This window comes from Schistocerca nitens, chromosome 1 (genome assembly GCF_023898315.1).
Source record: "Schistocerca nitens isolate TAMUIC-IGC-003100 chromosome 1, iqSchNite1.1, whole genome shotgun sequence".
Taxonomy (NCBI): Eukaryota; Metazoa; Arthropoda; class Insecta; order Orthoptera; family Acrididae; genus Schistocerca; species Schistocerca nitens.
Genome location: NC_064614.1, coordinates 850,875,606 through 850,888,547, shown reverse-complemented (window position 1 = coordinate 850,888,547; position 12,942 = coordinate 850,875,606). Strand labels below are relative to the sequence as shown.

At 45.1% G+C, this 12,942-nt stretch overlaps 1 protein-coding gene across 1 annotated transcript in view; it reads right to left on the bottom strand.

The window, feature by feature from the left end:
• Nucleotides 1–12,942, bottom strand: part of LOC126237188 (carboxylesterase 4A-like) — a 329,130-nt gene that overhangs the window by 170,711 nt on the left and 145,477 nt on the right. The window contains exons 4-5 of the mRNA XM_049947068.1: nt 9,933–10,073; nt 3,932–4,073 (exon numbers count right to left, since the gene is read on the bottom strand). Of these exons, the coding sequence (XP_049803025.1) occupies nt 3,932–4,073; nt 9,933–10,073 (283 nt within the window). The remainder of the gene's footprint in view (nt 1–3,931; nt 4,074–9,932; nt 10,074–12,942) is intronic.

The following is a 12,942-nucleotide window of genomic DNA, read 5'->3' as shown; positions in this document are numbered from 1 at the left end:
AGCTCCGTTCTTAAGTGTCTCCAACAAGGCGGACTGAAACTTAATCCAAGAAAGAGCAAAAGAAATCAAAATACTTGGAAAACCTTGTGTCAAACGAAGGTGTGTGGTCAGACTCAGAAAAGGTGAGATCGATAAAGGAACTTCCTATTCCTAAAAGTATTAGCGATGTGTGAAGCTTCCTCGGATTATGTTCTCATTTTCGTCGTTTTATCAAAGACTTTTGTATCAAAACCAGGCCACTCCAAGAGTTGTTAAAAGCCAATGCTAAATTTATCTGGAGTGGTGCTCAACAAGCTTGTTTCGATGTGCTGCGAAAAGCTCTGACGACTGACCGTGTACTTGGTCTGTATGGTGAGAGAGCACCTACAGAACTACACACAGATGCCAGTGGGTATGGGATCGATGCTGTTCTGGTGCAAATTTCGGATGGGAAAGAGAAGGTTATAGCTTATGCTTCTAGGAAACTTACAAAACCCGAGAGAAACTACGCAAATACAGAAAAAGAATGTTTTGCTGTGATCTGGGGCATGTGCAAATTTCGACAGTATCTCTATGGAAGGCCATTCACAGTTGTTACAGACCATCATTCACTTTGTTGGTTGACAGGTCTTAAGGGTCTTAAGGATCCAACAGGACGACTTGCCAGGTGGGCACTACATCTTCAGGAGTATGACATTACCATAGAGGACAAAAGTGGAGGAAAACACCAAGATGCCGACTGTCTTTCAAGAAACCCTGTGCAAGACCATCAAGACTTTGATGAAGACAGTGACTGTCTCGCTGCACTCCAGGATCTGTCTGCTGAGAAGAAGATGGACGCCAAGATATCTCAAATTATGCTTGCCTTAAATCGGTCAGAGGATGTGAAAGGACATTTTATGGTAGTTAAAGGATTACTTTGCAAGAGTCCGCGGCTCGTGGTCTTGCGGTAGCGTTCTCACTTCCCGCGCGCGGGGTCCCGGGTTCGATTCCCGGCGGGGTCGGTGATTTTCTCTGCCTTGAGATGACTGAGTGTTGTGTGTCTTTCATCCTCATTCACTCACAAGTCGGCGTAGTGGCGGTAAAGAACTTGTGGAGCGGCGGACGAACCGCACCGCGAGGGGTCTCCCGGCCACCAATGCCATACGCTCATTATTATTACTTTGCAAGAAAAAATTTGATCCGTTTGGAAAGAGGTGGCTACCAGTGATTCCTAAACATATGTGCTTAGATGTTCTACAGAAATGACACACCTGAGGCCGGACATTTAGAATTTATTAAGCCATACGAGATTTTTCTGGCCAGGTTTATTTAGGAGAGCCTGTCACTATGTGTCGCACTGTCGAGAGTGCCAGAGGAAAAAGACAGTTCCTCAGAAACCACCTGGCCAACTCATACCAATTCCAGCAACCGAAACGACTTTCCAGCGTGTGGGGATTGACATCCTTCGACGATTTCCATCGTCTGCTAGTGGCAATACATGGGTTATTGTTTGCACTGATTATCTGACACGCTTTGCCATTACAAAAGCCGTGAAAACAGCCGAAGCATTCGAGGTAGACAAATTCATCGTGGAAGACATTGTATTAAAACACGGTGCCCCAAGGTCGTTAATTACGGATCGAGGGAAAGTTTTACAATTGAATCTTGTGACAGAGATAAACCATCGGTGCAACATTACTCATCACATGACGACTGCCTCCATCCGCAAACTAACGGGCTTACTGAAAGCCTTAATAAGACCTTGGCCTACATACTATCAATGTTCGTTAATGTTGAGCATAGCAACTGGGATCAAGTGCTACCTTTCGTGACGTTTGCCTACAACACCGTCAAACAAGACACCACGGGATTTACGCGATTTTTCCTGGTGCATGGGCGTGAGGCGACTACGTCGATGGACACTGTGTTTCCGTTACATCCTGATGACGTGGACAGCGACTAAATCGACCAGGTGTTAACCAGAGCTGAGGAAGCTCGGCAGTTAGCTCGAGCCGGCCGGTGTGGCCGTGCGGTTCTAGGCGCTTCAGTCTGGAACCGCGTGACCGCTACGGTCGCAGGTTCTAATCCTGCCTCGGGCATGGATGTGTGTGATGTCCTTAGGATAGTTAGGTTTAAGTAGTTCTAAGTTCTAGGGGACTGATGTCCACAGATGTTAAGTACCATAGTGCTCAGAGCCATTTGAACCAAGTTAGCTCGACTCCTAACGCTGCAGGCTCAAGAAAACGATCGGTGAAGGTATGACGCGAGTCACCCTGTTGTCTACCAGCCTGGTGTCTTCGTCTGGACCGTCACTCCTGTTCGGATGGTTGATCTCTCTGGGAAGCTCCTCAGGCGCTACTTTGGACCTTATAAGTTTGTAAAGCAGTTATAATGTAAATTCATTTTCTCTGTGGCCTATGTGAAATATAAAACCAAGTCGTATGCAGTGCGACTACACTGCCATTCAAGTACGGTTTTTTTGCAGTTTACTCGTCTCCCCCCTCCTTGCGGTCAGACAGTGTAGCGTGGCGGTGGTGGGAATGTGGCAGCCAAGTCGAGCACTATGGCACTCGTGCCAGGGCAGGGTTCGTGAGCCGAATTCTTCTTCACCACTGATCTAGAATATCAAGGACCAGTTACATCAGCCGTCCACTATTTTGCTGAGTACAACGGCTTTAAAACACGCTTCCCAGTCGAATAAGTGCATGCATCCAATCCAGATGGGGCACAACGTTATACTGATAAGTGGGCTCATACTTCTAAGTTCTTGTAAGTCTGAATCTGTTCAGTAATCCCTAAAATATTGTCGCAGAAGACCGTGAGTAGTACCGTCACCGTGGTGCAGTGGTTATGATACTGGACTTTTGCATGGAGGGTCGTGAGTTCTAAACTCACCTGATCTGCAAAATTTTAATTCCTATATTCGGTTCGAGTAGAGTCTAGAAGTATCCACAAATGTCAAGAACCATTGTACTGGAATGTTCTGTAACTGTATATACCGGGTGATCAAAAAGTCAGTATAAATTAGAAAACTTAATAAACCACGGAATAATGTAGACAGAGAGGTAAAAATTGACACACATACGTCGAATGACATGGGATTTTATTAGAACCACCCCATATTGCTAGACGCGTGAAAGATCTCTTGCGCACGTCGTTTAGTGATGATCCTGTGCTCAGCTGCCACTTTCGTCATGCTTGGCCTCCCAGGTCCCCAGACCTCAGTCCGTGCGATTATTGCCTTTGGGGTTACCTGAACTCGCAAGTGTATCGTGATCGACCGACATCTCTAAGGATGCTGAAAGACAACATCCGACGTCAAAGCCTCACCATAACTCCGAACATGCTTTACAGTGCTGTTCACAACATTATTTCTCGACTACAGCTATTGTTGAGGAATGATGGCGGACATATTGAGCATTTCCTGTAAAGAACATCATCTTTGCTTTGTCTTATTTTGTTATGCTAATTATTGCTATTCTGATCAGATGAAGCGCCATCTGTCGGACATTTTTTGAAGTTTTGTATTTTTTTGGTTCTAATAAAAACCCCATGTCATTCCAACCATGTGTGTCAATTTGTACCTCTCTATCTACATTACTCCGTGATTTATTCAGTTTTCAAATTTATACTTACTTTTTGATCACCCGGTATACCGTATGTGTTCTTGCCGGAGGCAGTTCACTCTGTGCTCTTGTATGGGCAAGTGCTGAATAAACCTTTGTTAAATGAAGTTTGTGTGTCATTCATCTAATTACACCTTTTGCTGTGTAACAATATCATCACTTGCCCTCTCAATCAGTGACGTTTCGTTTCCTTTTCTCCTCCTCTTCTGGATGCTTCACTTCTTTTTGTCAGGCAGTGTAATTTGTAATATTTTCTGTTACGTTTGTCTTATGAAATGAGTAGCCGAACACTTTGACGTATATTATATAACGAGTGATTGTATTAGAGGCCGAGTGATAGATACCGAAGACATTGAGGCGGTAGGAAACAGAGACGACGATGAGGTCCTCGACGGCCAGGTCGTGCGCCGGCAGCCTCGACGGCGAGCCGCTCACGAAGCCCTCCCCCTCCAGGAGCACCAGCACCGGCAGCCGCTGCCACGTCCTCTGCGAACAAACCATACACCGCACATGCTCACACTCCGTCATCTGTCAGACATGCGTAATCATCAATAAGCATTGAGGGTGCTCGTATCTGCACTGAGGAGCCAAAACATTATGATCACCTGCTTAATAGCTTTTCTGTCTCTCTTTGGAACGAAATACATCACTGATTATTCTGGACGTATGTGGCATTAGATGCCTACGCACGGGTCACGTTCACTACTGAGCATTAAAATTGCTGCACCAAGAAGAAATGCAGATGATAAACGGGTATTCATTGGACAAATATATTATATTAGAACTGACAGTGATTACATTTTCACGCAATTTGGGTGCCTAGATCCTGAGAATTCAGTACCCAGAACAACCACCTCTGGCCGTAATAACGACCTTGATACGCCTGGGCATTGAGTGAAACAGAGCTCGGATGGCGTGTACAGGCACAGGTGGCTATGCAGCTGAAACACGATACCACAGTTCATCAAGAGTAGTGACTGGCGTATTGTGACGAGCCAGTTGCTTGGCCACCATTGACCAGACGTTTACAATTGGTGAGGGGTATGGAGAATGTGCTGGCCAGGGCAGCAGTCGAACATTTTCTGTATCCAGAAAGGCCCGTACAGGACCTGCAACATGCGGTCGTGCATTATCTTGCTGAAATGTAGGGTTTCGCTGGGATCGAATGAAGGGTAGAGCCACGGATCGTAACACATCTGAAATGTAACGTCCACTGTTCAAAGTGCCGTCAGTGCGAACAAGAGGTGACCGAGACTTGTAACCAATGGCACCCCATACCATCACGCCAGATGATACGTCAGTATGGCGATGACGAATATACGCTTCCAATGTGCTTTCACCGCGATGTAACCAAACACGGATGCGACCATCATGATGCTGTAAACAGAACCTGGATTCATCCGAAAAAATGACGTTTTGCCATTCGTGCACCCAGGTTTGTCGTTGAGTATACCATCGCAGGCGCTCCTGTCTGTGATGCAGCGTCAAGGGTAACCGCAGCCATGGTCTCCGAGCTGATAGTCCATGCTGCTGCAAACGTCGTCGAACTGTTCGTGCAGATGGTTGTTGTCTTGCAAACGTCCCCATCTGTTGACTCAGGGATCGAGACATGGCTGCACGATCCGTTATAGCCATACGGATAAGACGCCTGTCATCTCAACTGCTAGTGATACGAGGCCATTGGGATCCAGCACGGTGTTCCGTATTACCCTCCTGAACCCACCGATTCCATATTCTGCTAACAGTCATTGGATCTCGACCAACGCGAGCAGCAATGTCGCGATACGATAAACCGCAATCGCGATAGGCTACAATCCGACCTTTATCTAAATCAGAATTGTATTGGTACGCATTTCTTCTCCTTACACGAGGCATCACAACAACGTTTCACCAGGCAACGGCGGTCAGCTGCTGTTTGTGTATGAGAAATCGGTTGGAAATTTTCCTCGTGTCAGCACGTTGTAGGTGTCGCCACCGGCGCCAACCTTGTGTGAATACTCTGCAAGCTAATCATTTGCATATCACAGCATCTTCTTCCTGTCGGTTAAATTACAAGTCTATAGCACGTCTGTGGTGTAGCAATTTTAATGGTCAGTAGTGTAATTCGCATAATAACGGGCCGCTGATTTGTGTACGTGGTGATTGCGACCAATAGCGTCCTTGACGGGTTCCATAGGATTTAGATCAGCCTAATTTGGCCGCCAAGACACCAACGTGAGTTCACTATAATGCTCCTGAAACGACTGTAGTACGGTTCTGACTCCGAGGCACGGAAAATCAAACTGCTCAAAGGTGACATTGCCTTCGGGAGTCCCGTGCAAGGGCAGGAAAATGTGTTCCATAGCATAATAGTGCTCCTACCAGCCTGCATCCATGGGGCGCTGCACTTTTCGATCCGCCGTTCACCTCGATGACCGCGTTTGTGGAGACGACCATCGACCTAGTGTAGCAGAAATGTGATCCATAGATCGACGATAGAATCCCGATGATCCAATGCCCACTGAAATCGTAACTGACCATGTTATTGGGTCGACTTGTGAACACGTAGGGTTGGTCTGCTGCGGAGCTCCTTGTTCAACAACGTATGATTAATGATGTGCCCCGAAAAACTTGTGCTTGCACCAGCACTGTGCTCTTTCGGTAGAGATGCCACAGATCACCATCCATCCTACTTTACAGACCAGATAAACCTCCAAATCCCATCTTCTGTGAGGGGTCGTGGATGTCCAACTATTTAGCGCCTAGTGGTAGTACCACTGTCCTTCTGCTTCTTCCCATAGATGTTCATGACAGTAACATGTCAATACTCGGCGAGCTTCACCGTTTACCCGATACTCGTGCACAGACTCTGCGTAATAATAATCTGCCCTTTGTAAAAATCGCTTATATCAATGGATTTTGGACTGTGCGTCTGGTCCCGGCGAAGGTTCGAGTTCTCCCTCGGGCATGAGTGTGTGTGTTTGTCCTTAGGATAATTTAGGTTAAGTAGTATATAATCTTAGGGACTGATGACCTTAGCAGTTAAGTCCCATAAGATTTCAAACACATTTGAACATTTTTTTCAATGGATTTCCCCATTTGCGGTCCACATCTTCATTAGGGCGATCCCCCGTCTGTGTCTACTCCTTTTAGATACTTTTGTTATTGTGTCACATGCCCGCAACGCCACCATGCAACATCCAAGGTCGCAGTGGGCAGTGGTCATAAAGTTTGGGCTCTTCAGTGTATCTGCAACTCTATAAATGCAATTTATGTTTTGTCAGAAGCGTTTCACCTTAATTTATTGAGACTTATATACGAATCAAGATACTCGCACATAAAATAATTTTCGCATTTTTTAACATAAGTACAGAACTTTTTACTTAAATGCCATCCCACTGCACACAGAAGCTACAACAATTATTTATCTGGCATTTGCCAGTGGGCTTCTCAGAGCTGCACCAGTTGGCAGAGTTCTCTTAGAGTGCACACAATAAAACTTGGCCCACCCTGAGCAGATGGCCTGGTAGGGGAGAGTACAATGGTAGTAGTGGGGGATCCGTTTCGAACGGCCACCACAAGGTTGGGGAGGTACATTTGGAAGGCTGAAGCCTATCCACAAACAGATGGTGTTTTAGGGGAGAGTATAATGGTAGTAGTGAGTGATCAGTTATGAACGGCCACCACAAAGTACGGGACGTACATTTTGGAGGCTGAAGCCTATTCACAAACAGATTGTGTATTAGGGGAGAGGATAACAGTAGTAGTGAGGGATCCATTGCGAATGGGCACCACAAGATAGGGGAAGTACAGTTGGAAGCTGAAGCCTATGGATAAACAGATGGTGTGTTAGAGGAGAGGATAACTGTAGTAGTGGGGGATCCGTTGTGAACAGCCGCAACAAGGCAGGGGAGGTACAGTTGGAGGGCTGAAGCCTGTCCACAAACAGATGGTGTGTTAGGGGAGAGAATAATGGTAGTAGTGCGGGATCTGTTGTGAACGGCCACTACAAGGTAGGCGAGGTATAGACGGAAGGCTGAAGCCTATCTACAAACAGTTGGTGTGTTAGGGGAGAGGATAGCGGTAGTAGTGGGGCATCTGTTGTGAATGGCCGCCACAAGGTAGGGGATGTACAGTCGGAAGTATTGCCCATTAATATTTATGCCCTCCTCTTCAGTGTTTTTAATAATGTTAATTTGTCAGTTCCTTTAATCAGAATTCTATTTATGTGGTAAGATACAATCTCTGCATTCTAGAGAGAGATCAATAAAGTGAATGCCGATTACTTACTACAAGCGAGTTTCCGCCCTCAAATATTTACGAGTCTGTTCAGTTATAGGCGAATACGTTTCCATATTAGGATACACTGGATGGGACATCGCACTATGAATGTGTGTTCAGAAATGCATCGTTGCCATGATAGATTGCTCTGACAAGTGACAGTTCCTCTGCCGACGTGCCTTGTGTTCCTTGTGTGTTGCAAGCTGTGTGATGGACACAGCGTACTATACGCAGCAGAATGGTCCGGTATTCATGCTGGGAAAAAGACGAGATGGTGTTTGAGTACGGCCAAGCAGATGGACACGGTAGGAAGGCAGCACAGCTATGCCAAAACACGTATCCTCACAGACACCAGCCACATCACACAACATTTCAAGCCTTTTTTGGTCGTTTGCACCGTAATAGAAATCCGTCTCTGCAATTTGTCGGTTTTACCAATGATCACCCTGCATAAATGATTAGAGCTGCAAATTTTCTGTGACAGGTAGAACAGCCACTAGAATGCATTAATCTCTGTATGTCCAACCAAGATGGTTGCGAGACTCGTCTGTTCGGTACGGGATGTCAAATGAAACACCTTTCAGTCGTCTAGTTTCCAAACTTATTTTATTTGGCTACCAGTTCCGGCGATTTACTACAACATCTTCAGGCCCCTGATCGATGTATGGGAAGATTTCACCCCGGTTCTGGTCAAAACAGGGGCCAACAATACTGGTATTAGTAGATGATGGTTGAAGTGATCGCTAAAACAAACAGGACTGCTGGCCCTGTTTTGACTAAAACAGAGGTGGACTCTTTCTACACGTACGTCGGTCAGGGGCCTGAAGATGTCGTAGTAAATCATCGAGACTGGCAGCCAAATAAAATAAGTTTGGAAACTAGATGACTGAAAGATGTTTCATTTGAAATTCAGAATGCATCAGTGTTTTTCGTGTTAGTATACGAGTAGCTACTGGGCCCGGCATGGTATGTATGGCGTGTGAACAGTGCAGATGTTGAGTGAGAAACGTTATCACTACCTGACAGCTTTTGAAAGGAGCCTCATGGTGGGTCTCCATGTGGCCGGCAGGTTGAATCGTGGAATATCCAGCTTTGTGAAGCATTTGTATATGGCAGTGCCCCTTTGTCGGACTTCACTGGAACGTGAGGGCGGGCATACTAGTCGTCCAGGTTAGGGTCGACTACGTTTCACTGCCACAACGGTGGATCGCCTTATTGCGCACCAAGTGCATCGTAACCCCTAACCATCCGGGACTGCCATCTGGGAACAAGTAATCGACTCTCCGCAACATTATGTGTCATCGTTTGTCCTCATGTGTTACCTATTATGCGACAGTTCCGTGACGCCATTTTTCAACAGCACAACGCTCGTCCACACATGGCACATATCTCTATGAACCGTCTGCTTGATGTTGAGGTTCTGCCGTGGCCAGTGAGATCTCTCTAGATTTGTCCCCAATACAACATGTGGTAGCTAGCTCAGACATCAGCTCTGTCAAGTACCAGCATCCAGGGTATCAAGGACCAGTTACAACAGTTGTGGATCAGTCTCAGGAAAGGACACAGTGGCTTCATGGTAGCATTCCCAAACAAATCAGTGCATGCATCCAGGCCAGAGGGAGCGAACGTAGTACTGGTATGTGGGCTCATACTACCAAATTCTTGGCAAATTTGACTTGAGATTGTAAACTCTGAAATAAAGTCACGTACATTCTCAACCTGGGAAGTTTCATTTGGTTTCCTCCTCCCTTTCTGGGTGCTGCACTGCGTATATTACAGTTTGTTGTCTCACAGAGAGGAGAGGGAGAGAGAGGAGGGGAGAAGGATGAGGAGGAAGGTAGAGAGAGAGAGAGAGAGAGAGAGAGAGAGAGAGAGGCGCCTGCTATAATTAGTAAGATGATAATGTAATCTAAATAGTTTTTAAATCTCTTATCCAGATAACAAGTAACGCGGAGATTGACGGCATAATTGGAGCAACGGCGACCTTCGCTGCAGTCATAGGCAAAAAATGTTTGCAGACACTTTACATCCCAGTGGCACTGATTGTGCAAATTGCATACAAAATACGGAATTTATGTTACTCACTTCTGGTACCCAGACGTTGAGGGTGAGGCAGTCCTCACTGTAGGGCGCGAGCGGTGGTCCGGGCGCCGGCAGCTGCGGACAGGGGGGCCCGTAGCGGCCAGCCAACAGAGTGCCGTTCCAGCCGGCGTGCGGTGTCGGTGGCTGCAACACCATCTCACCCTGTACTGAACTCTTTTATACACACTAGAACTTCACTGGCATTTATTTCCGATCCCACCTGTTGAAGGAAGTCAGCCGGTGAGTTCTGGGAATATCACAGATTTCTTCGACTGAAACAACGAGTTTACTGTTAGCATTCACTATTTATCTACTTCCACAATGCGTTTCGAACGTATAAATCTACATCATGAGACGGATTTATGTGGAATAACATCACATGTCAGTGCCGTAATACGACTCTGAAATAATCTGTGGCATTGCCTGCATTGATCATAGGCTCCTTTCCCTGTCGTCATACATGACGTACACCATCACTCTTTGTAAACACTGATGGAATAAGGATCTTTTTCCCACAGTGTTTACAAAATGAGTTGCTGTATGTGATGTATCACGACAGGGAAAAGATCCTGTGACCATTGGAGGCAGTGCCACACATTACTTCAGATTCTGACTATCAATCAGTCATTTTATAATTGTTAAAAACAATTTAAATCGAAAACAAAAGATTGACGAGATTGCAGACGAAGCACTTCGGAAGCGTTCGGGTCACGCCTTTTCTGGTATGGCGCGCGAAGTGTTTCGGGCTGTTCGTCAATCTGGATTAGGCAGTCGAGAAGAACAGACATGTTGTCTGTCGTAGGATGTGTTTCCAATTTTTATTTAAGTTCCTGTTCGTCACTCTGGATTAGACAGTCGAGAAGAACAGACATTCTGTCTGTTGTAGGATGTGTTTGCCAGTATTCAGTATTAAAAGATTCACTCCGGTAGTCATGAGGCACAGACACGTGCCACAAATAGTGTAAAGATACATTTTCGTAAAAATTGTGTTTGATCATGTACTTTGCTGTATCAGAAGGTGTTGTATTAAGATCATGTAGTGTTCTCGTGTGGCTATATTAAAATACGCGAGTGGCATCTCAAAGAAGTGATACATTATTTCAGAACAGAACCTCGTTAAAAGTCAGTTTCAGCCTCAAGATACAGAACCTACGACCTGCGTGCTGTTTTCTGCGCTGGGGACATCAACTTGAAGACAGCAGGTTAGTGAACTATAACAGAACCTTCGTATTCCACACAGTGCAGTGGAAACAACTAGGCGCCTCACGTGTACAGCATCCACAGAACAAATGTGCTCAGTGACACGTCGTCTGCAGTAATACAGAGGAGGTAAAGGAGGGGGATCCTTATTAACACCAACAATCAATTCATTCTTCATACGTAAAAGCAGCGCGTAAATGTGATATTAATCCACATAAACCCATTTCATGATGATGAGTTGAACCTTCGAAACGCGTTCTGGAAAGAAATAACAATTGCTGGTAACAGTAAACTTGTTGTCTCATCCGATACCAATAACACTAACGGTTAAGCCTAACCAAAAATGTTGACATTTAAAGAAATTTCTTGTCGATGTCTAGTACGATCCGCTGTTAGATACTGTTCGCACTAAATGACCATATCTAAAGAAATCAAAAGAATACAGTGACGTGCTACCATATTTGAATAAAGGCTCTACAACAGATTTCAAAATCAAGACCACGTTCAATGTTAAAGCCTTTTGGGGCGTATCAAAAATCCCACACTGCTTCTTTTCTTGTTAATAATCAACACGTAATACTTCGAAATTGCTTATCTACATACCATTAATGATATGTTAGGTTGTTCTTGTTGTGGTCTTCAGTCCTGAGACTGGTTTGATGCAGCTCTCCATGCTACTCTATCCTGTGCAAGCTCCTTCATCTCCCAGTACCTACTGCAACCTACATCCTTCTGAAACTGCTTAGTGTATTCATCTCTTGGTCTCCCTCTACGATTTTTACCCTCCACGCTGCCCTCCAATACTAAATTGGTGATCCCTTGATGCCTCAACACATGTCCTACCAACCGATCCCTTCTTCTAGTCAAGTTGTGCCTCAAACTTCTCTTCTCCCCAATCCTATTCAATACTTCCTCATTAGTTATGTGATCTACCCATCTAATCTTCAGCATTCTTCTGTAGCACCACATTTCAAAGCTTCTATTCTCTTCTTGTCCAAACTATTTATCGTCCATGTTTCACTTCCATACGTGGCTACACTCCATACAAATACTTTCAGAAGAGACTTCAGGACACTTAAATCTATACTCGATGTTAACAAATTTCTCTTCTTCAGAAACGCTTTCCTTGCCATTGCCAGTCTACATTTTATATCCTCTCTACTTCGACCATCATCAGTTATTTTGCTCCCCAAATAGCAAAACTCCTTTGCTACTTTAAGTGTCTCATTTCCTAATCTAATTCCCTCAGCATCACCCAATTGAATTCGACTACATTCCATTATCCTCATTTTGCTTTTATTGATGTTCATCTTATACCCTCCTTTCAAGACACTATCCATTCCATTCAACTGCTCTTCCAAGTCCTTTGCTGTCTCTGACAGAATTACAATGTCATCGGCGAACCTCAAAGTTTTTATTTCTTCTCCATGGATTTGAATACCTGCTCCGAATTTTTCTTTTGTTTCCTTCACTGCTTGCCCAATATACAGATTGAATAACATCGGGAAGAGACTACAACCCTGTCTCACTCCCTTCCCAATCAATGCTTCCCTTTCATGTCCCTCGACTCTTATAACTGCCATCTGGTTTCTGTACAAATTGTAAATAGCCTTTCGCTCCCTGTATTTTACCCCTGCCCCCTTCAGAATTTGAAATAGCGTATTCCAGTCAACACTGTCAAAACTTTCTCTAAGTCTACAAATGCTAGAAACGTAGGTTTGCCTTTCCTTAATCAAGCTTCTAACATAAGTCGTAGGGTCAGTATTGCCTCACGTGTTCCAACATTTCTACGGAATCCAACCTGATCTTCCCC